At 53.3% G+C, this 26,000-nt stretch overlaps 3 protein-coding genes across 12 annotated transcripts; 1 reads left to right on the top strand and 2 right to left on the bottom strand.

The window, feature by feature from the left end:
* Positions 1–1,192: 1,192 nt before the first annotated feature.
* Positions 1,193–4,060, bottom strand: CMTM5 (CKLF like MARVEL transmembrane domain containing 5). 2 transcript variants are annotated; one of them, XM_003987486.6, is made up of 5 exons: positions 3,472–4,060; positions 2,438–2,590; positions 1,835–1,927; positions 1,553–1,637; positions 1,193–1,452 (listed from the first exon to the last, which is right to left on the bottom strand). In XM_003987486.6, the coding sequence occupies exons 1-5, from the start codon at positions 3,595–3,597 to the stop codon at positions 1,439–1,441; spliced, it is 471 nt and encodes a 156-aa protein (XP_003987535.1). In that variant the 5' UTR covers positions 3,598–4,060; the 3' UTR covers positions 1,193–1,438. The 2 variants fall into 2 exon arrangements, with proteins under 2 accessions (XP_003987535.1, XP_019688380.1); XM_019832821.3 differs by lacking the exon at positions 1,835–1,927 and having other exon boundaries at positions 3,472–4,059.
* A 372-nt stretch (positions 4,061–4,432) lies between these two features.
* IL25 (interleukin 25) lies at positions 4,433–15,346 on the bottom strand. 3 transcript variants are annotated; one of them, XM_019832817.3, is made up of 4 exons: positions 12,476–12,626; positions 7,532–7,698; positions 7,109–7,353; positions 4,433–5,255 (listed from the first exon to the last, which is right to left on the bottom strand). In XM_019832817.3, the coding sequence occupies exons 2-4, from the start codon at positions 7,538–7,540 to the stop codon at positions 5,000–5,002; spliced, it is 510 nt and encodes a 169-aa protein (XP_019688376.1). In that variant the 5' UTR covers positions 7,541–7,698; positions 12,476–12,626; the 3' UTR covers positions 4,433–4,999. The 3 variants fall into 3 exon arrangements, 2 of the variants coding, with proteins under 2 accessions (XP_019688376.1, XP_003987608.2); XM_003987559.5 differs by lacking the exon at positions 12,476–12,626 and having other exon boundaries at positions 7,532–8,167; XR_006599404.1 differs by lacking the exon at positions 4,433–5,255 and having other exon boundaries at positions 6,970–7,353; positions 12,476–15,346.
* A 207-nt stretch (positions 15,347–15,553) lies between these two features.
* Positions 15,554–25,705, top strand: EFS (embryonal Fyn-associated substrate). 7 transcript variants are annotated; one of them, XM_019832812.3, is made up of 8 exons: positions 15,554–15,686; positions 19,956–20,234; positions 20,495–20,635; positions 20,738–21,460; positions 21,825–21,914; positions 23,046–23,316; positions 25,117–25,206; positions 25,518–25,705. In XM_019832812.3, coding segments are annotated over exons 1-8 (1,614 nt in total). In that variant the 5' UTR covers positions 15,554–15,668; the 3' UTR covers positions 25,520–25,705. The 7 variants fall into 7 exon arrangements, 6 of the variants coding, with proteins under 6 accessions (XP_019688371.1, XP_019688372.1, XP_019688370.1 ...); XR_006599403.1 differs by having other exon boundaries at positions 25,113–25,206; positions 25,518–25,532; XM_019832813.3 differs by lacking the exon at positions 25,117–25,206.
* The last annotated feature ends 295 nt before the right edge of the window (positions 25,706–26,000 follow it).

The following is a 26,000-nucleotide window of genomic DNA, read 5'->3' as shown; positions in this document are numbered from 1 at the left end:
GAGAGGCTGCCAGTCCTGGTGAGAAGCCAGGGAGGACATGAGAACAGGAAAATCGGAGCAGTCAGACCAAGAGAGACCCATGATTATCACCAAAGGGAGCAGAGCAGCTCTTCCAGAGTTCCAAGGTTCAGGCAGGGGTTGGGGTTGGGGGCTGCATCTGGAAGGAGCACCCCAGAGAAAAGGAAGTTATTTCAGGGTGGGAGCAAACCAGCGTTAGAGGTAGAGCAAGCCACTGAGCTAGGTCATGTGGGCTCTATAGGGCTATGCAGGGACATCCCAGCTGTGCTGGACTATCATGGGCCAGGCAGGGCTGATTCCTGGGCTGTGGCAGTGCCTGTTCTCCAAACCCCCTTAGCCAAACTCTCCCACAGCATTTATGTGGGCAGTCATGACTAGCCTGTCTCCTTCCCAGTCTGTGAGAGCTCAAGGACAGGCCCACCTGTCACTCCTGAATCCCTGGGGCCCGGCACAGGGCCTGCATACAGGAGATGCTCAGGAAATATTTGATGAGGCGCTGGTAAGCTGGAAGACTGGACCCACTGGTGAAGGGAGCTGGAGATGAGGCTGGGCCATTTTTTTCCTGAACTATAGGAGTTTAGTACAGTATCCAGATCACCCGTACAGATAGGTGTTAGGCAAGCTGGGTTCTAGTCCCAGCTCTGTCACAAGTAAAGAGGTCGCTCCCTGTGACTAGGCTTGTTTTCTCTCTTGTGAAATGAAGTCATCGGACCAGCTGATGTCTAAGGGCTCTTCCAGAGCCAGCATTTTGGGAAGTTCTGCCCTCATCTGGTGCTGCAGGCTGACCTCGCTCCTGTGGCCTGTGGGCCAAGTCCTCCCCACACCACAAGGGGGAGCTCTACACACACCCCAGGCAAGCAGCTGGTCCCAAACCCACCAACGAACCTGGGTGTGCAGGTATGGCAGGTGGGCACTTACATGGGGAAGGCTTGCGCCTTCTCAGACACAGGACTCTGGGAACCCAGCCACTCCACAAAGGCCTGGCACACAGAGAATGTGGAGAGGAAGTTTTGTGTTGAAGGAAGTTTTCAGCACCTTCAGTGCAGCTGCCCTTCTTCACTGCTCAGACCTGGTTGCAGAAGAGGGACCATGACCCGCTCCAGGCAGCATTTCTATGAATACTCCCTGGCTTTCCTAATCTGCCTGATTTCTGGGGAAGAAAAAGACTCACCAGTAGGATTTGAATCTTTTAATTTGGGAATGACCAGCTTCCTCCTGCCCTCCCTCCCCAAAACACCTCCTTCCTGTTGGAGCTTCATCAGAGCACTGAGCCCCACAGACAAGTATCTGGTGACTTCTCAGGCCAGAATCCATCTCTGTAGGCCTGGCTAGGAGGTAGTAGGCTGTGGGCTAGTGAAACCAAAGGAAATGTGCACTGTTGCCTTTGTCTGGCTGGGCCTGGGAGCCAGGTAGCTCAGGGTCACTGCTGGTCATCTGTGAATATGGAGGCAGGCAGGGAAGGGCATATCAGGATGGGGTAGCTGGAGCAAAGGGTAGGGGGGGCATCTTCTCTCCCCAGAGCACGGACACTCACCCTGGGTGGTCCTGGGTGCCATCTCAGTCCGGTAGATCTTGAAGGCATCATAGGCAAAGACGGAAACCAGGATGATGCCAAAAACCTGTGGGAGTAGAATCAGGGATGGCACAATAAAGGCCATTGGCCACCATCTATTAGGCAGAAGGAGATGGGTGGTATGGGGCAAGGTGTGAGCCAGAGGCCTGGGCACTGGCTTGGGCTTGTGGGGAGGCACAGAGAGTGTGCAAACACCAGCCAGAGGTCCTTAGGGCCTGGGGAGCTCTGTGGGGCTGGACTCACAAAAGCAGCAATGGCAGCTCCATCCCGGGAGGTCACAGCCGCAAAGGAGACCACCAGGAAGATGATGATGGCACTGACACAGCGGAGGAAGTCCTGGGGGGTCAGGGGTGCAGGGTCAAAGGGAAGTCAGAGAGCAAGGGAACATCACCCTGAGGTTTTCCAGGCTGGTCAGCAGCTTGACCCTCAGACACTATGAATCCCTGCATGGAGATACCCCTGGACACAATATAAAGCACTTGAGAGAGAGAGAGAGAGAGAGAGAGAGAGAGAGACAGAGACAGAGACCCCACTGCTAACCAGGGAAGGGATACAGGTGAATGCAAAGAGAACCAGGACAAGAAGCCAGGCCCTGGGTGGCACAGGGCTGGGGCATGCCAGCCAGGAGGGCCAGGGCAGGGCTGGACCTGGACCTGGACCTTTGGTGAGTGGAAGAGCAACTCTAAGTGATCTGCATCCTTGTTGTCAGTGACAACAGTGAAATCAGGGTCAGGGCTGGGCCCCTTACTGACCCAGGAAAAGGAGAGAGGCTGGGAGGGAAAAGGAAAACTTAGGATTCAGAGAAGAAAGGGATCAGAATGTGGTAGGGGAGGCAGGGTCCCTCACCAGACAGGGCCAGTTCAGCCGATCGAAGCGCTGATAGTACTGGGTGGCGTATAGGAAGAGGAAAGCGAGTGTGATGAAGAACTCGAGTAGTGCTGCAGCCATGTAGGCGGAGATGGAGGCCGTGAAGCAGATGAAGATGATGAAGGTCAGGGCCTGTGGGACCAAATATGTGAAGCTTGCCAGGAAGGGGACACAGGCATGGCCAGATTGTTGCCTTCCCCTCCTGAGGAACTCCCCCAGGCTGGCCCCCACCACCCATCCTTGGAGGCCTCCCCATCTTTGGTACCGGGAGCCATACTCCAGGGCGTTTGCCCATTGAGGGAAGTCTCCAGCTTCCCACTTCCCCCTGCCCTGGATCCCAGCAACCCCAGCAGTGTGGCCCAGCTGCACTGCCCCAGGGAGCACCATTCTATGGAAACCACAAAAGAGGTGTCCTGCTGAAGCACAGGGTACAGGGTGAACTCCAGCCTCTGGAGTCATGCCCACAGCAGCCCTGCACCCCCAGAGGGACCCCCTATGCCATAATACTTTCCCCACTCCCAGATATCAGAAAGTCCTCTAAACAAGGACCAAAACAAGGCCTTTGGTTCTACACCCAGAGACAAGGTTTAGAAGGCAGATGGACTTTAAGGGTCCCTGGGCTCTGGCAATGTAGGATGACATATATGCAATGGACTTAAGTTTACACTAAGGTCTTGCTAAGTGACAAGGGAAGATCCTTTCCTGAGAATAGATGTTCATGGGGAGCAGGCAACAGATACAGTGCGACAGGAAGTCTGCCCTTTTATGTCCGGTCTAACTTCAGTTCTTCCTGCTGCACCTAAACCTGCTGTAACTGCCTTCAGATGGAGACGCAGCAAGAAGGCAGGGTAGGAGGTGAGGGCAGGGCAGCCGGGGAGAGCAGGGGTGTCCAGAAAGCCTGGGAAAGGAGGCGGCTGAGGAGTGAGCCCAGTGGGGGCCCTGGGATGGGGAGAGGGAGGAGTGGGATAACGCTGGGAGAGATAGAGGCGCCAGGTTGGGGAGGTGGCTGTTACCAGCTCAGTTTCCAGCAAGATGCCTTTGAGGGAGGAGAGGAAGGTCTTGTCCACGGCGAAGCCCTGGAGCACTGCAGCTGCCCCCTCTTCAGGGGGCCGGTCCCGGCGATCCCGAGCACTGAGCATCTCTGTGGGGCCCACCAGGCACAGCCCCCACTGCCACCAGCCCAGGAAGGGAACTGGGAAGACGGAAACCTGGAGAGATGGGGAAGCAAACAGGAGCAGGGAGGCACTTGGAGAAACCTGAAAGAGAAGTAGGCAGGCTGGCTGTGGGGCCGCAGGGAGGCTTGCCCAGATGGGTCTTCTCCCAGCTGCCCAGAGTGCCCCTGCTGGGGCCTGCAACAGCCCCCCAGGAAGCACATGGGGAGGGGTGGGGCGGGGCAGGGAGGAGTGGTCAGCCCTCCCCTTACTGGAGACCAACCCCGCCCAGAGAAGGGGAGAGGGAGGAGGGGGGGGGAAGGAGGAGGTCCACAAAGAAACCGGGAGGAGCCAGGTGGTGAGCCGAGAAATGGGCTAGACTAGGAGCCCCCCAAGGACCCGGGCCTGAAGAAGTTTGCATCCCCCTCCCCTAACTCCTCTCTTCCTGGCTGTCCTTTCTCCCTTTTCCTTTTAGGGATGGTGGGAGCTGGAGCCCGGCCCAGGCAGCACCCCCCAGGACCAGGCTGTAGCAGCCAAGACTGAGGACAAAGGCAGATTGTTGGGGGGACAAGGGGGCGCTGTGTGCCTGCTGCAGTGCCTCAATGGGCCTCTGTCTTTCCAGCATGCCAGGAGGGCAGCCTGACCCCCACCCCAGTGTTCAGGGGTAGGCCAGGGAGCCAGAGAAGGGGAGGGATGGGAGGCCACAGCAGAAACTCTGGAAGGCAGAAGAACAGGGCAGTAGGTAAGGGCTGAAGGTGGGGAAGAGAAGGAACCAGGCTGGGGAGCTTGGTGTTCAGGCACCAGGGACGCCAAGACAATTTAGGCCGTTTTAAATACAGATTATTTATTTGGATAAATGTCTCCACGCTCAATAGCAGCCTCTTCCTCAGAGCCTAGTAACTGAACCAAGGTATGTGCAAAGGAGATGCTCACTGAGTGTTGGATGGATGGATGCATGCATGGAGGCATGGAGGGATGGAGGCATGGATGGACAGATGAACAAACGAAATGAGGGCCTCTCCACTGACAACAAGGAAAGTAGCAAGAAAGTGCTTGTGCTGTGCCAGGGCAGCTGGGGATGGGAGAAAAGGAAGAGATGGGGGTGGCGGCCTCCAGAAACGAGGAGGGCCTTTATGACCTTTCCCAAGAGGAAATGCAGGATGCTCTCTTTTAGCGGGCATAAACAGCTCCATTGCTTCACCCTGCATTTCCCATCCACTCCAAATGGTGAAACGTGCGGATCCCCCCAAAGTCCTCCACCCTGTCCCACAATCCTGCTGCTCCTGTAGTGTTTTGTAAGGGTTGAGCATTCGGGTTCCTGGCTCACCATGGCAGGTGGTCATGCACCCAGTTCCAGTGTTCCACCCGGAAACCAGCTATGGGCACATGACTAGGCCATCACTCGGGGCCGCACACACACACAAGCCAAGGAGACACGGTAGAGCCTTTGTTCCAAGCAGTAGCCGTCACGGGTACCCTGCTCCCCAGGGCATGGCCGCCGGTAGAAGACAGTCTGGTTGTGGTAGAGCAACTCCGAGTTGCCCAGGGGGTCCATGTGGGAGCCAGTCTGTAGGCTGACACAGTGTGGACACAGGCAACGGGCGTGGTACAGGTCCTGAGGGAGCCGGTTCAAGTCCCTGTCCAACCTGTGGGGGTGGCACTCATCAGACTCTGGAGGGAGACTGGCTGGGCAGACAGGGGATGGGCCAGAAGCAGGGAGGGCCCAACATGGAAATGTAGTGAGGCAGGCCTGGCTGTTTGTCTCAGCTCTTGCACCCACTTGCTGAGTGACTTTAAGCAAGTCACCCCCTCCTCTCTGGGATTTGTTTCACCTCCTGTAAGTGAGGATCGGGGAAAGAAGAGTGGTTTCCTGGGCCTGGGAGCCCTTGCAGAGGCAGGGGAAGGCTAGCAGCCTCCACCAAACAAGCTCTGCTTCCATCTGATAGTCATGCTGGGCTCAGGCATGAGGTTTCTTTTTGTAATTGTCATTACACTTTCAGCGTTCTTTTATAAAGTAAAAACTGCTCTTATGTCCAAGTATTAAAAAAACTGTAAAGTTCACTGTCTCCCTACCAGTCCCACTCCCCAGAGGGAGCCACTGTCAACTATTTTCTGCACATCCTTCCAGACACTTTTCATGCATATATTATAAACACACATAAGTGTGCATCGTAACACTTATTTACTCATTCTGAAAGGATTCTGTGGCCAAAACAAGACTTGAAAAGTAGATGCTCCAAAGGTCTGAGACTCCCAAAGGCTAGCAGGAAACAGTCGCTCGGTTGTAAGGCCATTCTCCTACAGACAAGCCCTCCCGAGCTGGGGCTCAGCTGGCACAGCATTTCCCAGAGTAGGTTCCCTCATAACTACCCTGCAAGAAAAGAGGCCTGTGGCCAAATGAGTTTGGGAAATACTGAATTTATGTCTCCTTTTCCACAGACTTCTTGCAACCTTTAACGCTCTGAGCACATTATGAATCTCTGAGGGGTGAGGGCTCAAGCAGCTTTTCCCACACTTAACTGTCATCATTAATTTCTGATTAATGTGGGACAAGTATCGTAAAGAACACTTTGGGGAAGATCAGCCACGTAGTCTTCAGGGGGTCATGGCCTCCAAACAAGGGGTCTGGACCCCAGCCAAGTCAGCCATCGGGCACCCAGCCTCCCCAAAGGGGCTCCCACCTCTTTTGGATTTAGCCCAGGACCAAGCCAGACTTCTAAGACCACTTCAAAGCATGTTGACCTGCAGTCTCCTCCCTGGATCTGGTCTCAATCAAAACTGACCTTCTCCCTTCCCCCTGAACTTGTCCACCCATCCCAGAGTTACATTTATGGGGAATGGGAACACAGACACCCCAAGAAGACACAGGATAGAGATCCCTTAAGCCCTAATTTTTAATATATTGTTTTGTTGTCCTGATTTCAGTGCTTCCTAATATTTTTTTACATCGTGGCGCAAATAGAAAATTTTAATATATGTGTAGCACACCGAATGAAAGAGTAAGACTGCCCATAATCAAAGGTTCAACTGACTGAGTAGCTCAGGCAGTTGCACATCTGGCTTTTGATTCCGGCTCAGGTCATGATCCCAGGGTTGTGGGATCAAGTCCTGAGTAGGGCTCTGCACTCAGTATGGAGGCTGCTTAAGACTCTTTCCCTCTCGCTCTCTCTATCTCTGTCTCTCCCTCTGCTCCTCTCTCTTATGTGTGTGCTCTCGAAAAGAAAAGAAAAGAAAAGAAAAGAAAAGAAAAGAAAAGAAAAGAAAAGAAAAAAGAAAAGAAAAGAAAAAAGAAAAAGCTGAGCTTTGAAATCTTGGGTAATTGGCTATCACCCAATAAGAGTCAGAGCTACCCAGACTAGGCCTTGTGAAACACTCAAATCTTTATGGAGTCTCAGATAAAAAGGGGCAGGCAGGCTGGAATTGTGTGGAACTCCCCAGACCCTCGCATATACTCTGACAGGAACACATGCAAGAATTTGGGAGGGGGCTGCAGACTCACTCATATCTCCAGGGGGAGATAGACCTGCTGTTGAGGGGTCCATCTTCACTGGCCCTGCAGGATTCTAGGGAGTGGATGAGGCTAGCGCTCTCTGGCGGGGTCATGAGCACAGTGTTCTCCGTCAGCCATTCATGAGTGGGGTTCTGCCCTTTGCTGGGGCAGCAGCTGGACCAGTGGATGCAGTCCTTCTTGATCCGAATACTGAGGGTGTGGGTTCCCATGGCCATTACCAAGAACACGATCACCTATAGGAAAAGGCCAGTAAGAGACCTGCTCTCAACTAATCTGGGTACTCCTTCCCCAGCTGTTCCCAGTTGAGATCCTGGTTTCCAGCTTCACCTGATCCCCAGCCCCAAACCCAGAGCCTGGCCTCTCTCCGCCCACAGCAACATCTCAGCACCTGCCAGGCCCCCTTGCACTCACCTGGTTCATGATGGATGCTGCTCGCTCAGCCAAGGTTCTGCACTGGCTGACAGGTGGGGCCTTGTGGAAGCAGGCTGACTGGAGCAGCTTGGGCGTCCTGGTTTTATTTTCAGCAAACCTGTTTTGTTTATTCAAATTTATTTCCACAACCTTTTGGAGGGAGTGACCTGACATTAAAAAACAAAACAAAATCAAAAAACCCTGAAAGTGTTTTCAAAAGTTGCTCAAATGCCATCCGCATGGAAGTTATAATTCACATCACACCTTGATAGCCTATTTGGGACACTTTGTTCTTTGCACCTTTCCTGGCATGGGGTCAAACTAATGGTATTCTGCTATTCGGGGCATTGAGAACTGGCATTATGGGAATTTCCCTGGCTGGCTTGGTACTCCAAATTAGGGAACATCATCTGGTTTGTCTTCAGGAAGCCTCATTCCATGCTCCCACCCAGGGCCTTGTCTTCACCATTCCCTTTGTTCTCAGACAGCCTCCTGATCACTCACTTCAGTGAACCTTTCCCTCTCTCTCTGTTGACCCTCAACCCTTCTGTTCTCTGACCTTCAATGACCTTCCTCACCTTCAATGACCCCAACTTCTAGGACCCTCATCATCTAAGATTTCTTCCTTGTTGTCCATTACCCACTCCCTAACTTCCCCTCGCCCTCTCCAGTAGCTGCCCCACCCCCCCCCCATCCCACCCTTCCCTGAACTTCTCTGGGCCAGGGATACAGGTCTAACCCCACAGGACTGCCAGGAATACCCTGACCCCATCAGTTTGTTGACTGGATGCTCAGGGTCTGATGGAAGAAGATGTAGGTGGTTGCTTCCATTGCATAAACGAGAAGGTGAGGCCAGGAAGAGAAAGGCCTCGGTAATTAACAGCCTCACTAAGACCCAACATGAGGTCCCACCTCCAGAACAGATCTGCCCCTACCCCCACTCACAGGGCATTGGGGACAAAAGCCATAGCAAGGATAGCTGCCCCTCTCAGGCAATGGGGCAAGCCCACCCAGCCTCAGCCCACCCCCAGCTCCCTGGGCCACTGGGGGAGCATGTGTGCTCAGAAATGCTTTAACTAGACCTGATCGCAAAGACATGGGTCAGCCAGGGGTCACCCCTCCTGGGATACACCGCATTGAGAGCAGGCCACCTACTTCCCTCCGGGTCTTTTCCCTCCATCCTTGCCCATCAACCCCCCTCATCCCCCACACCCACAACCCCCCCAACCCCAACACACTCATACACAGACATGGTCTCTAGAATGATGTTTTCTGATTTGCATGTACTTTCCCTTAGAAAATACTCCTCTAGTAACCAGGGACTCAGAAAATAAACAAAGGGAACCAGGAAGAACTTAAACTGCAGAATGAGGAGGAATCCTTCAAATGTTGTAGGGCAGAGCAGCCCCAAAGCAGAGGAGTGATGAGGACAGGGGGCAGTCTGGAAAATTGGGAGAAGCTGCTCTGGTGGTTTGGGGGAAGCCTGGAATTAGGGGTGAGGTGGGAACTTAGGGGAAATAGGTGGTGGCTGGGAGAGCAGGAGCTCTTAGGAAAAGCACTGAGGCCGGGAACACATCACCCCACTCCCACTGACCCACTGTCTGCGCTATGCTCCCTGACGCCCTCTCATTTCTGCATGCCACTGGCCTCAGCTCCTGTGTGTCACGTGCCAGGATGGTGTCAAGCTTTGTACATGCACCAGCTCATTTTATCCTTACAATAAGACCATGAGGTGGAAACTATAATCCCCATATTACAGATGAGAAAGCTAAGACTCAAAGACATTTAGTAATCTACCTAAGCTTGCACAGTTAGGGAGCGGCAGAGCTGGCTTTCCACTCCAGCCCTGAGCAACTCCAAACCTAATCTCCTGGCATGGAGATGACACACTGTGCTGACACCCAGTAAGCTGCAAATGGATGAGAAGCCCCCGCAGCAGTATGTGCTTTCCTACTTACCCAGGCTTGGGCCAGGACAGGTCTCACTTGAACCTGCCAGAGGCCATGGGATGTTCCTGCCCACTCAGGCACTCAGCCCTGCTGGCTGGGATCCACTGCTCTAGCTCCTTATTCCTCAGAATTTGGTCTGGCACATGGCCACCAGGGTGGCTTTTGGTGTTCCTGAGAAACCCCCAACCCCAGAAAAGGCTCTGAGGGTGCACTACCCTCCCACGAGAGCTGGATTCCTCTGGGTGTCCCCCAAACCAATCACAGCCACAGACCTGACATTGGCCCAGATCTTCCCATCTTGGCCCTGTCCAGGAAGGGGTGCTCGAAAGAGCTGGAAGTGATCCCAGCTACTTGTTTCACTTATTGATGCTGCAAAAGACCCCCATTGCCCTTCAAGAGAAGCCTTTGGGGTGTTCCCCTACCTCTGTACCAGGATGTCCTCTGAGGAAACCCTAAAAGGCAGAGGGAGCCCCCTCCAAGCACACAGTCGCCCCTCAGGTTGGCCTTTCCCCCACTATGATGATCGGTTCTGACCTGAGAACCTGTGCTCTGAGTCACACACACCCCACCCCTCCGGTTTGCTCAGCCTCTGCCCTTATCTCAGTAGCAGCTCTGTGAGACTCCTTAGGGTGATCCCCTGCCATGAGAAACATTTTCCAGAGGGTTTTCCTCCTGGGGTAACTAGTTTTGGAATCCCTGAGTCACTTCAGCTTCCAGGGAATCCTTGGGGGTGTGGGGAGAAAGGGGTGGCAATGGGAAGAATGTTGGAGGCGGAAACAAAGGAAAGTTCACCGCACACCTGTCCTCACCTGCCTGGGCCCAACTGGCAGCCAGGAGGGGTTGGCTGAGTCCCTGGGAAGAGGGATCAGCACCCAGAAGGAAAGGGCAGGGGAGATGTAATGGAACATATCCCCACCTTTGGCCAAGAAAAGCTCTGGGGGCTTTCAGAAAGCTAGAATGGGACTGTCCTGCCCTTTCGCAAAAAGACATCCCAGTCCTCACCTGCTGCCTTGAAGTCCTGACACTGCCTCTGGTCATATCTTGATTTTAGGCCCTCTCTGGACCATTCTGCTCATTTGTAGAAGGGTTTTTGTTTTTTGTTTTTGAGGGGGTAACCTGGTTGAACACAAAAGCGTCAACCAGCTCAGCTGCTCTGGACCCCAGCTCCTGAAATAATGTTGAAACCACAGGACTCAGCAGAGTCTGCTGAGGCTCATCTGCTCACATCTGATGTGAGGTAGGGGCATTGGTCGTTAAAATGCTGAAATGCTTCTGCCCCTGCTGGTAAATGCATGCTGTCCTCAGCCCAGGGGTGGGGGTGCATTCTATATCACAACCTGCCTGTGATCCAGCAACTGAATGCCTGGCCCAGATGGGGGTCTCCAGAATACTGCTCCCATGTCCTGATTAGTAAGTGATAATGGTATTGGTTGCTACCTATTTATACTATCCCTTTAGGTACAAAAATGTTTAGGCTTAGGAGCCTGCCTTCAAAAAGAACCTCGTCTGGCCTGGGCAACACGTGGAGAATCAGGGTGAGCTGGACCCAGCAAGTCTCTCCCCCAGCCCAGCACTGGTGCCTGCCCATGGAGGGCCCTGGGCTTACTCAGATTTGTTCTACAGTCGTGGCTGCCCTGTTCATTCATCCACTCACTAGCTATTTATTGAGCACCTACTATATGCCAGCCGCTATTCTAAATGCTAACAGGAATGCAGAGGAGGACAAGCCAGATAAGTTCTCTGCCTCATGAAGCTTACATTTTAGGAGGAGACGGATGATAAACAAGGAAACAAGATAATTTTGGATAATTAGTGCTACGAAGAAAATGAAACAATGTTATGAGCTAGAGGGCTGAGGGGAATGGAAGAAGGGGGCTGCTTTAACTTCGAAAGCCAGGGAAAGCCATTCTGAGAATGCAGAATTTGACATGATGATGGAAAGCATGTGGGGGAAGGGTGGTCTAGGCAGAGGCAGCAGGACATGCAGAGTCCTAGAGGTGGGAAAGATCTTGGCATATTTGAGAAACAGAAAGGACAGTGTGGATAGAAAACGAAGGATAAGGGGGAGGGTGGGATGAGATAAGGTAAAGAGGTAGGCAGGGGCCAGATCACACAAGGTCTTCCAGGTTGTGGTAGAGCATTGGGACTTTATTCCAAGGTAAGAGGGAAGGTACTGACTGGATTCGAGTATGATCTACGTGAGGTAAGTTTCTCAAGGGCACGCATGGTTTCCTTGACCTTCTGCTGCCCCCATAGGGCTGCCATCAAATAACAATAATAATAGTTGCTTTTACCCAACATTTATACAACATGGGCCAGGTACTGTTCTCAGGAATTTTTTATTTTTTTAATGTTTATTTATTTTTATTTTTGAGAAGGAGAAAGAGGCAGAGAGACGGGGGGAGGGAGACAGAGAATGCCAAGTAGACTCCATGCTGCCAACACAGAGCCCGATGTGGGGCTGGACCCCATGAACTCTGAGATCATGACCTGAGCTGAAATCAAGAGTTGGATGCTTAACAAACTGAGCCATCCAGGTGCCCTTTTTTTAGGAATTTCTTAACCTCACAACAAGCCTGATGCTATTGGTTCCATTATTATCCCCACTTTATAGACAGGGAACCAGAGGCTCCAAGAGCCTTGGCTCCATGCCAAGGTCACTAACTAGTGTTGAAACCAGGAGTAGAATCCAGGCAATCTGGGTGCTGTGGGGTCCAAAGAGAGGAGAACTGGAAGAATTCTTGAGCGCCTGAGTTTTGAGCAGCAAGAGGAGTAAAAACAGGTCAAGGAAGTCATGGTGTGGGATGGAAGAGACTAGCAGTTGGCCCTGCTGGGAAGGGGAGAGAAGCTGGGGCCCAGAAAGCCAGATGAATGGGTTCCTTCCTTTCTGCCCCTTGAATATGACCAGGGTAAGCCCTGAAGCTGAGGGCCCAGCGGCCTGAGGCTGTTGCCCAACCAGGGTCTAACTGTCAGCCTGGGTTTTCTCCAACCTTACCTGGAGCCCAGAGTTCTCCCTGAAGAAGGTAGAATCGCCTTAAACCTCTGCAAAGGAGAAGGCAAAGATGAGATAAGGACAGGGAAAGGCTCTTCCTGTCCTCAACAAAGAAACACTTCCAATTTTCATGAAAGTAAAGTGGGGGGTGGGGGGGCAGCAAGATGAAGAAAATTCATGGAGGGAGATCTTTGCCCCAGGCATTTTACATATATTTGCTCTTCACCAAAGACACTGTTACAGATGAGGACCTGAGACTCAGAGATGTTATATAACTTGGCCAAAATCACATAGCTAATAAAACAGGATTCATTCTTGAGTCTCACAAGCTACATTCCATGCCTGAGCACTCCAGAAGCATATTCTTATTTTCCTGCAGGTTTGTACTCTGCTCCCCCTCATCTACATTTATTTCCCCAGGCACTGAACTACAGGCAGTGAGCCCCAATGCCCGCCTCCCAAACCACCATTCTGCCTGGTCCTAGCAATTCTCTTCTGCCTAGTCTTCTGACCTCCATCTATTTCTCCTTGTGCCTGTCTGAGCATTCATCTTTGGGAATTGGATTTTCTGCCCACTTCCATCTTGGGCCCCCATTTGCCTTGACAGTCCTCTGGGCAGAGCATACCAAGTCACTCCCCAGCAGCTGAATGTCTGTGTTCCAGGCATCCAGGACCCCCAGGGCTGGGGTCTGGAGGAGATTGGATGGGGCTGGAGCTGGGATGGGGAGCTCTCCCTTCAGAGGCATCTGGAAATTTATAAGTTCCTCTACTGCCCTAAGGGCATCTAAGTCTGTTTGGAGTTCCCAGGCCCACCCATAGGTCTGCACCCAACTCTGAGTCAAGACCAGAACAGAATCTCTTCCTAACCCACCCCATAGGTCCCACAGGGCTCTTCACAGGTGCCCAGGTGACAGGGAGGGGGAGCCAGGCCAGGTATCCCCCTCCCCTCCTAGGAAATGTCTGCATGTGTGGGCCTGTGGAATGTGAGGAGAGGAGGGAGCCTCAGGTTCACAAAGGGCCTTAAATTAGACTTCTGATGTTATCTACAAATGAAGTTATACCTAGAGTCGTTGTCTGCTTTATGTATTTGGAGTGTTAATTTGTTAAATGTAAACACTGAAAATCTACTACAGCTTTTCAATCCTGTTTAGCATCTAATTCTTTTAAATACTAGGAATCTCAAAAATGGAAGAAGGAAGGCTCCCTTCCAGCCTAAGAGGCCTTGAGGTGTGTCTCAATGGGAAGAAGCAGGAGGTAGGGGTAGCTGGAGGGAACAGCACACACTAAGGAGTAGTAATAGGTCAGGAGAGGTGTGGGAACCCAAGAACCCTGTTCTTGCAGCTGATCCCAGCTCCTCTGAAAGAGGTCTGCCCTTTTGTGCCCGCAGTCCGCACTCCTGCTCCGCGTGGTAGCAGAGTGAGCCAGAGTGAGGGCGGTGGACAGGCCCAGACTGGCAGAGAAGTGTAAGAGCGGCACAACCCGCCAGCCTGCAGCTCTGGGACCAGCCTCATGTTCTCTTGCCAGGGCCAGAATCCATGTCCAGCCGCAGCTCCCCGTCCTTGTCCCCCGCAAGAACGGCCGGTCACCCCTGCCACCCCTGCGGTGGTAACGCCAAGAGAGAAGAGACGCTCCGCTGAGGACCCCAGAAAGGAGAAGGAGCGCGCTCCCTCCCAAGGGAAAGACAGATGTGGGGCTCACGAAAGGGAGGCAGACAGCGGCGCGGGGCTGGCCGGGCAGAGCGGGGGCGTGGCGGGGTGAGGGAAGCTCCCGGGAGAAAGCAGACCACACGACCGGGAGGTCCTCCGCGACGGAGAGAGGAAGAGGCGCCGCGTACAGGGCCCGGGAGGGGGCGTGCAGTTTGGCCCGAGGGTCCCGAGCTGAAACTCAACACCCGCCTTTGGAGGGATCGTCCTCCTTTCTCCTCCGCCCCTTCCCTTCCCCTCCCTTTTCCCCTCCCTCCTTTCTTTTAATCCCCAGGACTGAGTCCCGCGCCGGAGCTGAGAGGGCCCGAGGGGAGGAGGAAGAAACTGCCCTGAGAGGGAGCCAGGAGCCCGGGAAGGGGAGGGAAGGGGAACCGCGCGTGGGGGCTGAGCCCGAAGGCCACGCGCGACCCCCCGGAGCCTTCGCAGCCCCTTCAGTGTTCCCCCTACCCACTCCAGGCGAGCCCACAGGACCCTGGCCCCTGCTCCTCCTTCGCCTTCTCTTTGCTGCTTCCTTTGCTTTGTGGCTTTCCTCTCCGTCCCCAGAGACACCTGGGAGCTGCCCAGAGCTCCGCGGCGCGCCGAGGGGCCCTGCCGGGGCTGCGCGTGAGCGGGCTGAGGTGTGGCGGCGCGCGGGTGGGCCCCGAGACGGCGCGAGGAAGGCCGTCCCGCCCCTTCGGGCCGAGCCCGCGTGCGGGGAGCGAGGTTCCGTCGCGGCGCCCCCCCAGCCCCTGGCGTCCTGAGGGAGAGTGTGCGTGAGTGTGAAGCCGCCTCGCCGCGGGGGGTGCGAGTGTCTGGGCCGAACGCAACCACTCGGGCAACGCAGCCCAACGGCCACGCTCTCGGAGGCCTTCGGCGCCAGCCTGGCCTTCTTTCGCCAACTTGGGCGAGTTTGAAGAGGGGCGAACGTCTCAGCGCTCGCTCGCCCCACCCCCTCGCAGCCGGGCCGCCGCAGGGCCCCGGGCCGCCCCGACCACAGCCCTGGGAGCACCGCTCTCCGCCGCGGCCCCCGGGTGGGGAGGGTTGGCCTCTGAACTCGCTCGTCCAGCCCAACCGCTTCTGCGGCTTCTCCCAGCCCTCGGGGCCGTCCTGAGCGGCCTGGCGAGTCGTCGAGCGCGGCCCCAGCTCCCGCCTCCTCGCCTGCCCCAGCTCTGGGTGGGAGCTTTCGGGCCATGCAGACCCGGGGTCCCTCCGCGGCCTAGGGCAGGCAGCTCCGGGGGCCTGGCCAACCCCGTGGCCCCCGGGACAGCACGGAGCGCGCGCCCTTGGATGAAGTCCCGCAGCGACGCCCCGGCCCGCCCCGCTCCTCCTCCTGCCCGGCCAAGCTGCCTCCCATTTGGGGAGTTTTGTGGGTTTTCTTTCTCCTCCTCCAACCTCCGCGGAGGCCACGACTCAGGCGCCGCAGCTGGGGGCCGCCTCCATGGTGCGGGTCGGCCGCTGCTGAACTCAGCGAAACCGAGCCTGGCCTGGAGAAGGCCACACAGGAGGCCAAGGCCATGGCCATAGCCACGTCGGTGAGTCCACCAGGGAAAGGAGGATGCGGGCTATTGGCCTCCACGGTCTGCCCTGCACTCCTGTCACTTTTATTTCTGCTTTCTCTTTGTGTCTCCCTGGGCCCTTTCTCCTCCGGGAGGCTGTGTCTCTCCCCCTTCCCCCCCCCCCGCCCCCCAACCCACTTTTGTTTCCCTTTCTCCCTCTCACACCTCATCCCCAGCTCCTTCTGGGTCTAGGTTCCCCCCTCTCCCCTCCTCCTCCCCATTCTCCTCTTTTCTTTCTGGTGGCTGCCTCTGGATGGAGGGGAGGGGGCAAGTCTAGCCCGAGTCCTATCTGCTGTTTTATGGGCGGGAACAGATGGCCACCGGTGGTCGCAGGGGCTTGTGATTGGGAGGCAAGTAAAAGGTTGGGAGGGGGCTGAATGGAGGTGGCTCCAGGAAAGTAGGAGAGGCCAAAGAGGCCCTTCTCTAGAGGAAGTATGGAGGAAAGGGGGGAAATTGAGCCAAGGAAGGAGATCTGTTAGGGAGACAGCAAAAATGGAGGAGGAGAGGTGATGTCAGCCAGCTTCTGGCCACTTTCCGGGGACTGGGGACAAAGGGAGGAGACAGCTGGCATGATGGGACAGTGGGAGGAGGCCTCCTAGAGAGTGTGTGGCCCACTGCCACTCTACCCGCCCACCCCACCCCCATCCCCAGTTAAGGCAGCCACTCCCTCACAAGTCAGCTGGGCCCCTGAGGAGGGGGTAGAGCAGAGGTGGCCACACCCATCATCATTCAGTCTATCAGCAACTCTGGCCTGGGTTCCCGAAATTGTAAGGCCCAGAGGTCTGGCCCCATTGGATGGAATTCAGACCTGAGCACAAAGAGGAGCTCTCCACAGCCCCACCTCTGCTTTCTGTCCAGTGCACCTTATAGTCTGATTTCAAACAACTCTGTCCCCTTTCCACCGTTCCCTAGACGCTGTGATTCCCCAGGGAAAGCTAGTCTGCTGTGTGCCTTCTGGCCCCCTCTGAATGGGTGCTCTGAGGAGATTTATGAGGCTGGAAGCATGGCTCCTGACATTCTCCCATACCCCTCAAGGAGTTCGATTATCACTCTCAGACCAAACTCCTTTTAGCTCCTCAATCTGTGTGATGGTAAGATTAGCTCAGAGCCTGAAAATGGTGGGGGTATTCTGACATAAAGATGCTAGCACAGAAGCTGGTCAGCTTGTCAGCTTTGTGGTCCCAGGAGGTAGATTTTTCTTTTTACCTAGAGGTGGGAGGTGGCATTTGTGCCAATCAAACTCACAGGAGCCTAATAACAGTTAATATCTATCGAGTATTTACTGGCCCTAGTTTATTTATTTTGAGAGAGAGAGAGTACACACACACATGTGAACAGGGGAGGGGCAGAGAGAGAAAGAGAGATAGAGAGAGAAAGAATCCCAAGCAGTCTCCATGCCGTCAGTGCAGAGCCCAACTCATAGTTCCATCCCATGAGTTGTGAGATCATGACCTGAGCAGAAATCAAGAGTCAGATGCTTAACCAACTGAGCCACCTGTGTGCCCCTGAAAATGGATATTTGGATATGGATATGAAATGGCACAAAGGAGGAACCTGAAGCTTGGGAAAGTTAAACAACCTACCCAGAGTCACCCAGCTAGAAAAGGATAGGGCCAGGACTTAAACGCAAGTCTGTCTGCTTCAGAACTGTGCTTTTAACCCACTGTCTCATCCAAAGTACTAATTTCTAATTTACACTTAGAAAAGTGTGGACCTAACCAGGAGTTTGTGTCATCTGGTTGGCATGTTTTCTTTCTGTGGGACAATATCCTTTTTTTTTTTTTTAAGTTTATTTATTTTTGAGAGAGCAGATGTGCACACAAGCCAGGAAAGGGCAGAAAGAGGGGGACACAGGATCTGAAGCAGGCTCTGTGCTGATGGCAGAGAGCCCGACACAGGGCTTGAACCCACGAACTGCAAGACCATGACCTGAGTTAAGTCAGATGCTTAACTGACTGAGCCACCCAGGTGCCCCAAACAATATCATTTAGAAGCCAAAATATAATCAGAAAATAGTTTGAGGAGTTTGGAATGAGGCAAGAGGAAAAAAGTCAGTTTGTTGTTAAAATCACCAAGCCATGAAGGGCTGGACAGCCTCTCCACCCAAGGGAAATGTCAGTCAAGAGGAATATGCACTCATGCTGGCTGAGCAGGGCCTCCTTCTCCAGGGCCTGGTGGCCGAATGCAGTCTGCCAGAGATCTTTAGCTTGAGATGTTTTACTGAATTAGCCCACATGAATTACCTGTTAGGTAGTTATGTCTAACTACTAACTACCTGCTCTCCACCACCACTGCCTGGAATCCTGCCAGCAGGCGCAGTCATTTAGCAAACATAACCAAACCAGAATATATTTTGATATTGTGAGTGGTGTAAGCTTGATTCTGCCAAAGAACAACATGGAACCAGAGCCCTGTGAGGGGTGGCTACCAAAGGGAAATTGGGAATAATGAAGATTTCATAATGTATTTGAGTCATGTTTGAGTCATGGACTCTACTTAACCAAGAGGTTAAGTTACTAACATATGAAGAAGAAAAGTAGAACCTTACGTTTGTGATTGTGGAGAGGTAATAGGGGGTGATTGAGAACGCGGACTCTGGAGTCAAACAGCCTGGGGTTCATGTGTTGTAGGCAAAGTCCTACTCTCTCTGTCCCAGTCTCCTTTCCAAATGGGGATAATGAAGGCTCCTTCCTCATAAGCTTGTTTTTTAAAATTTTTTATTTATCTTTTAATTTTTTTTAATGTTTATTTTTATTTTTGAGAGAGTGAGAGGGACAGAGAGAGAGGGAGATACACAATCCAAAGCAGGCTCCTGGCTCTGAGCTGTCAACTCAGAGCCTGATGCAGGGCTCGAGCTCACAAACCATGAGATCATGACCTAAGCCAAAGCCAGCCGCTTAACTGACTGAGCCACCCAGGAGCACCATAAGCTTGTTTTTGTTGTTGTTGTTTTAAAGTTTATTTATTTATTTTCAGAGAGCAAGAGAGTGGGGGAGGAGCAGAGAGAGAGGGAGAGAGAAAGAATCCCAAGCAGGCTCCACATTGTTAGCATAGAGCCCGATGCAGGGCTCGATCTCCTGAGCCATGAGATCTTGACCTGAGCCAAAATTAAGAGTTGGATGCTTGACTGACTGAGCCACCCAGGTGCCCCACTCATAAGGTTGTTTTAAGGATTAAATGAGATGAGATGATTAGTGTAATGACTTGCACAGTGTCTGGATACATAATTTGCACTTAATATCTGTGACTTACCACCTTAGCATGTGACTCTTGGAGGAAAAAAACTTAGATGTCCCGACCAGACAGGACTGGAAACAGGATGGTAAATGCTTGCTCTTGGTTGGTCTGCCAGTCCCGCAACACACACACACACACACACACACACACACACACACACACACACACACTGGAGTGTATACACTTTTCTCCTCTCCATGGTAACCTCAACTTCCTCTGATAGAACCTTATTTGCTCAGACTGAGAACAAAAGCATTGCTTCAGTTTCTGTTTTCTTCCTTTTTATGCCTAGGCACTGTCTGGGCTGCATTTTTCCCAGTCTCCCTCAGATTGATGGGTGTCTGCTGCCACTTGATCTAACCTTCTGCTTGTGGGGGATGCTGACTGGGAAACAGGAAGGGTGAAGAAGATTCTATGGGAGACGTTAGCAGGGCTTTCTCATGTACACAAAGCTTTGGAGGAAATTCATTCAATATATGTTCACTGAGCACTGATTCCAGGTGGAGCCCTATTGCCTATAGCAGGGGCTAGGAATACATCAGTCCCTGCTCCCCAGAGCTTATAGGGCAGGGGAATAAATAGATAAGAAATGAAATAGCCAAATAGTGTAAAGTATTATGAAGGGAACAGTAGTGGAGATGACACAGAATGGGGTGGGGAGAAGAGTGAAGAAAAGACCTCTTCGAGAAGGAGTCACTTAAGGAGAACTTAAGGATAAAAAAAGGGCCAGTCAGATGACGAGTCAGGGCAAGAGCATTCTGGGTCAAGGAAACCACAAGTGCAAAGGCCCTGAGGTGAGAATTTCTTTAGTTCAAGGAATAGAAAGGAAGAGGAGGAATGCAGGGGATGCAGCTGGAGACCAGGCAGGACCAGTCTGGAAGAGCGGAGTCAGGAGGTCACATTTTTAGCTTGTGGGAAATGGGGAGCTCCATAATGTTTGAGCAAGGAATGTCATGACCTGATATATATGTGTGAGACCCATCTCCCCATTCCCACCTCACCCACCAGGCCCAGTTGGCTCGGGCACTCTACGACAACACTGCTGAGTCCCCCCAGGAGCTGTCCTTCCGCCGAGGGGATGTTCTACGGGTACTGCAGAGGGAGGGCGCTGGTGGGCTGGACGGCTGGTGCCTCTGTTCCCTGCATGGCCAGCAGGGCATTGTGCCCGCCAACAGAGTGAAGCTCCTTCCTGCTGGCCCGGCACCCCAGCCCAGCCTCACCCAGGTGCTCCCAGCCCAGCATGGCTCACCACATCCAGCCCCAGAGCACAGCAATGAGGACCAGGAGGTGAGAGCTAGAGCCCTCCCATCCCCAAACCAGAAGAGCCTAGTTCCCCTTCACTGGTGCCTGCGGCGACGTGGGGCAGGGCAATCCCTGAGACCACAGCTCTTCACTGACCCTGTACTATGTGAAACCTGCCTGCCAACCCTTCCTTGGTTCTGTTTCCCCATTGGTACAGGGTGGGGGCTGGAAGGGATCTAAGCTCCTGTAAGGCATACATTATCTTCTTCCTGGTCCTGACCCACGCATCTGTCTTGATCACCCAGGTATATGTGGTACCACCCCCAGCTCGGCCCTGTCCTACCTTAGGACCTTCACCTGGACCCTGCCCGCCCTCCCCTGATCCCATCTACAAGGTCCCCAGAGGGAGTGGGACCCAATCAGCTGCCCCTGGAGATGCCTTGGAGGTGAGGACCAGAGGTCTGTGTATGTTGGTCAGGGAACAGAGGGCTCTCAGTGGGGTCTACTGCTGAGGCTGAGGGTAACTGGTGGCTCTGCTCCCTCTCCAGGTCTATGATGTGCCCCCCACTGCCCTCCGAGTTCCCTCCAGTGGCCCCTACGACTCCCCTGCCTCCTTTACCCGCCCTGTAGCCCGGGTTGCCTCACAGGCTCCTGAAGAGGATGAAGCTCCCTATGATGTGCCTTTGGCCCCAAAGCCACCGTCAGAACTGGAGCCAGATCTGGAGTGGGAGGGAGGCCGGGAACCAGAGCCTCCCCTCTACGCTGCCCCCTCCAACCTGAAACGGGCATCAGCCCTGCTCAATCTGTATGAAGCACCAGAGGAACTGCTAGCAGATGGGGAAGGTGGAGGCACTGATGAGGGCATCTACGATGTGCCCCTGCTCGGGCCGGAGGCACCCCCTTCTCCAGAGCCCCCAGGAGCCTCTGCCTCCAATGACCTGGACACCTTGGCCCTGCTTCTGGCCAGAAGCCCCCCACTCCCACACAGGCCCCGTTTGCCCTCAGCTGAGAGCCTGTCCCGCCGCCCTCTGCCTGCCCTGCCTGTTCCTGAGGCCCCCAACCCTTCCCCAGCTCCCTCTCCTGCTCCAGGCCGAAAGGGCAGCATCCAGGACCGGCCTCTGCCCCCACCCCCACCTCGCCTGCCTGGCTACGGGGGCCCCAAGGTTGAGGGGGATCCAGAAGGTGGGGAGGTAGAGGATGATCCAGCAGGACACCACAATGAGTATGAGGGGATCCCGATGGCCGAGGAATATGACTATGTCCACCTGAAGGTGAGCTCACCTCCCAACACCCCCAACGGAAATGCCCCCAAGAGAGCCAAGGGGAGGAGTGAGAAGGTCTGGGACCCAGAGGGACCCTCCCTTTCTTCACTGGCCCTGCACGTTATGGCCTGGGTCGCCAGTACTTGGTCCCACCACTTGTACTGGTGCCACATTCCTTCTAAACCCAGCCTAGGGTCCCCAAGTCATCTAACCTGCCACCAGGGCTTCTCCCAGACCTGGAGTCAAGGGACTGGAATCTCTGATGGCAGAAGAAACCTCAGGAAGGAAGGCGGAGGGGGAAGGGGCAGGAACACGGGGAGGCCACCTTCCCTGCTCCCCCACCACTGCACTGAGACCCTGATCCCTCCTGCAGGGCATGGATAAAGCTCAGGGATCTAGGCCCCTGGATAAAGCCTTCCCAGGGGATCCTGAACTGCTGGAGAGGGGGCCACCGGAGCAGCAGGTAACCCTGTGGGTCAGTGCTAGAGAAGGGGGACCAGGAAGAGGAACCATCAAGGGAGAGATTAGGATGGGGGTAAGAGCTCGGTGAGCCAGAGCTGGAGTACAGAGGCGTCAGCATGAAGGAGCTGGGACCTGAAAAAGTATTAGGAATTCAGAAAGAGGGGAAAGAATGTGTTGGAGAGGAATCAGAAAACCGAGCAGCCAGGGAAGCAGAGAGAGTTCTGGGATGTGGGTCAGAGCTAGGCCAGGTAACTTCTGAGGCTCCTTCCAACTGTGAATTCCTGGGTTCCTAAGAGACCTGGCTTCTAATGCCGGCTCCACCAGTAAGCAGCCAGGGGCCCTGAAGCCACCAGATAATCTCTCTGGGCCTCAGGAAAGTGAGGTGGCCTCCTCAACTGTGTGGACCGGTCCTGAGCGTAGTAGCTACTGTTTATTGGGTATTTACCTAGTACGGACCCTGTGCTAATGAAGCACATCGCATGTGTCAACACTAATCACAGCCATAGTTAGTACTCATATGGTGCTCACAACGTACAGTGTTCTGTTCTAAGCCCTTTCTATATGCTGCATCATTAACTGCACCACAGCCTTGGGAGGCAGATACTAGAACTGCACTATCCAGTATGGTAGCCACTAGTCATGTGCGGCTCTTAGGCTCTTGAAATGTGGCTAGTCTGAATCAAAAAGTGCTGTAACTATAAAACACACACCAGGTTTTGCAGGCTTAGTATGAGAAGAAATCTAAGTAATTTATATGTTGATTATAGGTTGAAATTACAATTTTTATATCTGGAGTTAAAACATTCCAGTTTGTTTCTTTTTCTTAACATGGCTACTAGAAAAATTTTAATTACACATGTGGTTTACATTATGTTGATCCTGGACAGCATGGTACCAGATTCTCCATTTTAGATTATAAGGAAACAAGTTCAGTTTGAATCTAGATTTATCTGACATCACCTCTGGGCACTTTCCTGCCACTGGCTGTGAGAATTTAAATTTTCTGATGAGCAGAGGGAAGAGCTCAGGTAGAAAGGATAGAATGAGGAACAGAGGGAGGGAAGGAGGGAGGAAACGATTGCAAAAGTGGCACTACTGAGAGCATCCCGCCAACCACTCCTCTTGCCCTCAGGAGGCCCTGTCTGCAGGGGAGCCGCTGGATCTGCCCACCGGAGATCTACAGCTCTTGCATTTCTACGCCGGGCAGTGCCAGAGCCACTACTCAGCACTGCAGGCAGCCGTGGCGGCCCTGATGTCCAGCACCCAGGCCAACCAGCCCCCACCCCTCTTCGTGCCCCATGGCAAGCGGGTGGTGGTGGCCGCTCACCGCCTGGTGTTTGTTGGGGACACCCTGGGCCGGCTGGCAGCCTCTGCCCCTCTGCGAGCACAGGTCGGGGCTGCAGGTACAGCGCTGGGCCAGGCATTGCGAGCCACTGTGCTGGCTGTCAAGGGGGCCGCCCTGGGCTACCCATCCCGCCTTGCGGCCCAAGAGATGACACAGCGTGTGGCAGAGCTGGCAGGGCAGGCCCTGCAGTTCACCACTCTACTCTCCAGCCTGGCCCCCTGAGGGTCCTGCTCTGTCCTTCTCCTGCCTGCCAGAGCCCCCTTTTGGGTCTTGGGTAGCAGGAGGGCTCTGTTTTTAGGGACCAGGAGAGGTGGGGACATCTCTCCCCTTCCAGTCATCTCAGCCTCTCACAGACATGTCCCTCCCCCCTCCCCCCACAGCTTTTTGTACGAGCCATTTTGTATAAATTATTTATATTTAATATTATTCCCTGCTTTGTCAGGGGCAGGTGCCAGGCCCCTTGGGGCAGGGAGGAACTGGACTCTTTCCCTCAGCCTGGGGTGGAAGTTCTTGGTCACTGCACTGCCACCCACCTCTGAAAGCTTGGCCCCCCAGAGAATCGGGTGGCTGAAACCTGGAGCCATCCAGATCCCTTTTTTTGTCCTTGTTCTTGGCTCTAGGACATCAGCACCTTACTGTTAGCTGAAAGTGACGGCATGATTTTGACCACCCAGAATGTGGAAGTCTGGGAGAGGCCTAAGGGCTCCTCCCCACAGCAGGCAGGACAGAACTGGGCCTCAATAAGCCCTGCTGTCTGGTTCTCTGACTCTGCTTCTTGGGCACCTGGGGGAGGGGCCAGGCCTGGCACCCCTAGGCCAAACCTATGGAATACACACTGTGGGCAGGGTATCTTTAGGTTTGGGGGGGAAGATTTTGCTGTTTTTTTCCAAAAACTATTCATTCGGTGGGTTTCACCTCCCATGATGTGCCAAGCACAGTTCTGAAGGTACATTGTGGGGGTGGGATGGATATAACTGAGTCAGTTAAAATAAGTAAATAAAAAAGAATACCTGCCACAGATTTGACAGTTGCTGGTAATGGAAATGAACAGGGTGATGTGAGGGACTAACTGGATGAAGGAGAGGCTGTTGAAGGAGACTTTAGATGGGATGGTTGAGAGTAATAGCTGAGCTGAGGCCCCAGGGATGAGGGAACTGAGAAGAGTCTGAGAACTAGCATTCCCAGAAGGCAGACACTTAGTGATGGGGGCTTTTCCACCAAGACTTCATTATCATATGATGTCATTAGAGAGTTGCACTTGTGGAGAGGTTGGCCTCACAAGAGCCTTGAAAGGTACCATGCTGAAGACATCATCCCAGTGAAGGCCTGTTCTCAGCTTGGCACCACAGGACAGCTCTGGCCAACTGGAAAGTGCTGCTGGCTGGCCTGGGCACCCTCCGCCTTAGATTAACCCAAGAAGGTCTGGCCCCTTAAACCTTCCTTCCCAGTCCTCCTGCTCACTGCCTTTCTAGACACACCCTCTTTTAGAGGAGCCGAGGGGCAGGTGAATGCAATTAGTCCATAGTCCTCATGCTTTGGTGAAATTGATGAGCCATGGCTTAGATGGGGGATTGCTCCAGCCATTTACCACAGGGAAGAAATCCAAGCCACAGATGCATTGCTTCATTTGTGCTTTTTCCCAAATGACATTTTAGCACAGTGACTGGATTAGAGGCACCCCAAGCTTCAGTCACAGTTCAGGTCTCTTGGCACCCTCTATGCATTTGCCTTCTCCATTTTGGGTTCCTTGTTTCTCATATCACCCTTAAAGAAAACTCACTTCCAGATTCTGGGGTCACCAAAATGCACACTGTGTATTGAAGACTTATAACAGCGCTGTCCTCCATCTCCCAGGAAGAATGTAAAGAGATCAACCTGGAAATCAAGTCAGAGGTTTCAGTGCAAGTCCCAGATCTGCCATGTACCCATGTGTCTGTGGGTAAATCCTGTGAGTCCCTCTGAGTCCTGAGCTTATCTTTAATATGAGGATGATCATAATGGTCTCATAGGGTTGTTGAGAGGCCATACAAGATAATACATGTGAAGGGCCCAGAGCCACATAAAGTTAAGGGATTATAATTCCAGGGCAGACATAAGGACACAGACAAATGAATCCCCAAGGAATGCTGACTGTGACAGCACCAAAGTAAATACTAAAGAGATACCGAAATGAGCTGGAGGGGGAGGGTGCGGAGGGGAGCAGTGGGAAGCTGCTTAATGTATTGGAAGGCTTCTCATATCTGGAAATTTTCTGAACAGAGAAGGCAAATTGGAAGTGCGGTCCAGTGGAGAGAAGAAGCAATGGATTTCCTGGCTGAGACTAACAGGACACTCCTCTATAGCCCTTACCTTAGATGAAGAATCAAGTACCTGTTTAGAGAAGTGTACCTCTAACTTGAATGTACCTATTCATGGGGATCTGGTTAAAATGGAGATTATGATTCAGAGGCTTGGATTCTGCATTTCTGACAAGATCCTGGATGACCTGGGAGCTCTAGTCTGTAAGTCACACTTTTGAGTAGTAATTCTAGGGGTTAAGGAAGGCTTCTCCGAGACAAATGTGCAAATATGCTGAAGGATGAGGAGAACTGACTAGGAGAGGACAAGCCTTCAAGCCATAAAGATTAACTTGTCCAAGGGCCCTGTGACATTGAAAAAAAAAAACTGAAAGAAGTCCAGGGTGATGAGTGCAGTTTGGGAAAGAAGCGAGGTGGAGCACCAGGGAGCATGGGACCAGGCCTG

Source organism: Felis catus, chromosome B3, assembly GCF_018350175.1.
Source record: "Felis catus isolate Fca126 chromosome B3, F.catus_Fca126_mat1.0, whole genome shotgun sequence".
Taxonomy (NCBI): Eukaryota; Metazoa; Chordata; class Mammalia; order Carnivora; family Felidae; genus Felis; species Felis catus.
Note: the sequence above shows the minus strand (reverse complement) of the source record. Positions and strands in the feature narration are given on the sequence as shown.

Bases quoted from the DNA above. Each gene is read 5' to 3' on its own strand.
- CMTM5 (XM_003987486.6), bottom strand. From the start codon at position 3,597: ATGCTCAGTGCTCGGGATCGCCGGGACCGGCCCCCTGAAGAGGGGGCA. The intron at 2,591-3,471 runs GTAACAGCCACC...TTGGTCCCACAG, and splicing joins TCTTGCTGGAAACTGAGCTG to GCCCTGACCTTCATCATCTT. The intron at 1,638-1,834 runs GTGAGTCCAGCC...CTACTCCCACAG, and splicing joins GAGCTGCCATTGCTGCTTTT to GTTTTTGGCATCATCCTGGT.
- IL25 (XM_003987559.5), bottom strand. From the start codon at position 7,705: ATGTCAGGTCACTCCCTCCAAAAGGTTGTGGAAATAAATTTGAATAAA. The intron at 7,354-7,531 runs GTGAGTGCAAGG...CTTTTCCTATAG, and splicing joins CAGCATCCATCATGAACCAG to GTGATCGTGTTCTTGGTAAT. The intron at 5,256-7,108 runs GTGAGTCTGCAG...CCACCCCCACAG, and splicing joins ATCTCCCCCTGGAGATATGA to GTTGGACAGGGACTTGAACC.
- EFS (XM_003987484.6), top strand. The intron at 20,636-20,737 runs GTGAGGACCAGA...CTCCCTCTCCAG, and splicing joins CCCCTGGAGATGCCTTGGAG to GTCTATGATGTGCCCCCCAC. The intron at 21,915-23,045 runs GTAACCCTGTGG...TCTTGCCCTCAG, and splicing joins GGGGGCCACCGGAGCAGCAG to GAGGCCCTGTCTGCAGGGGA.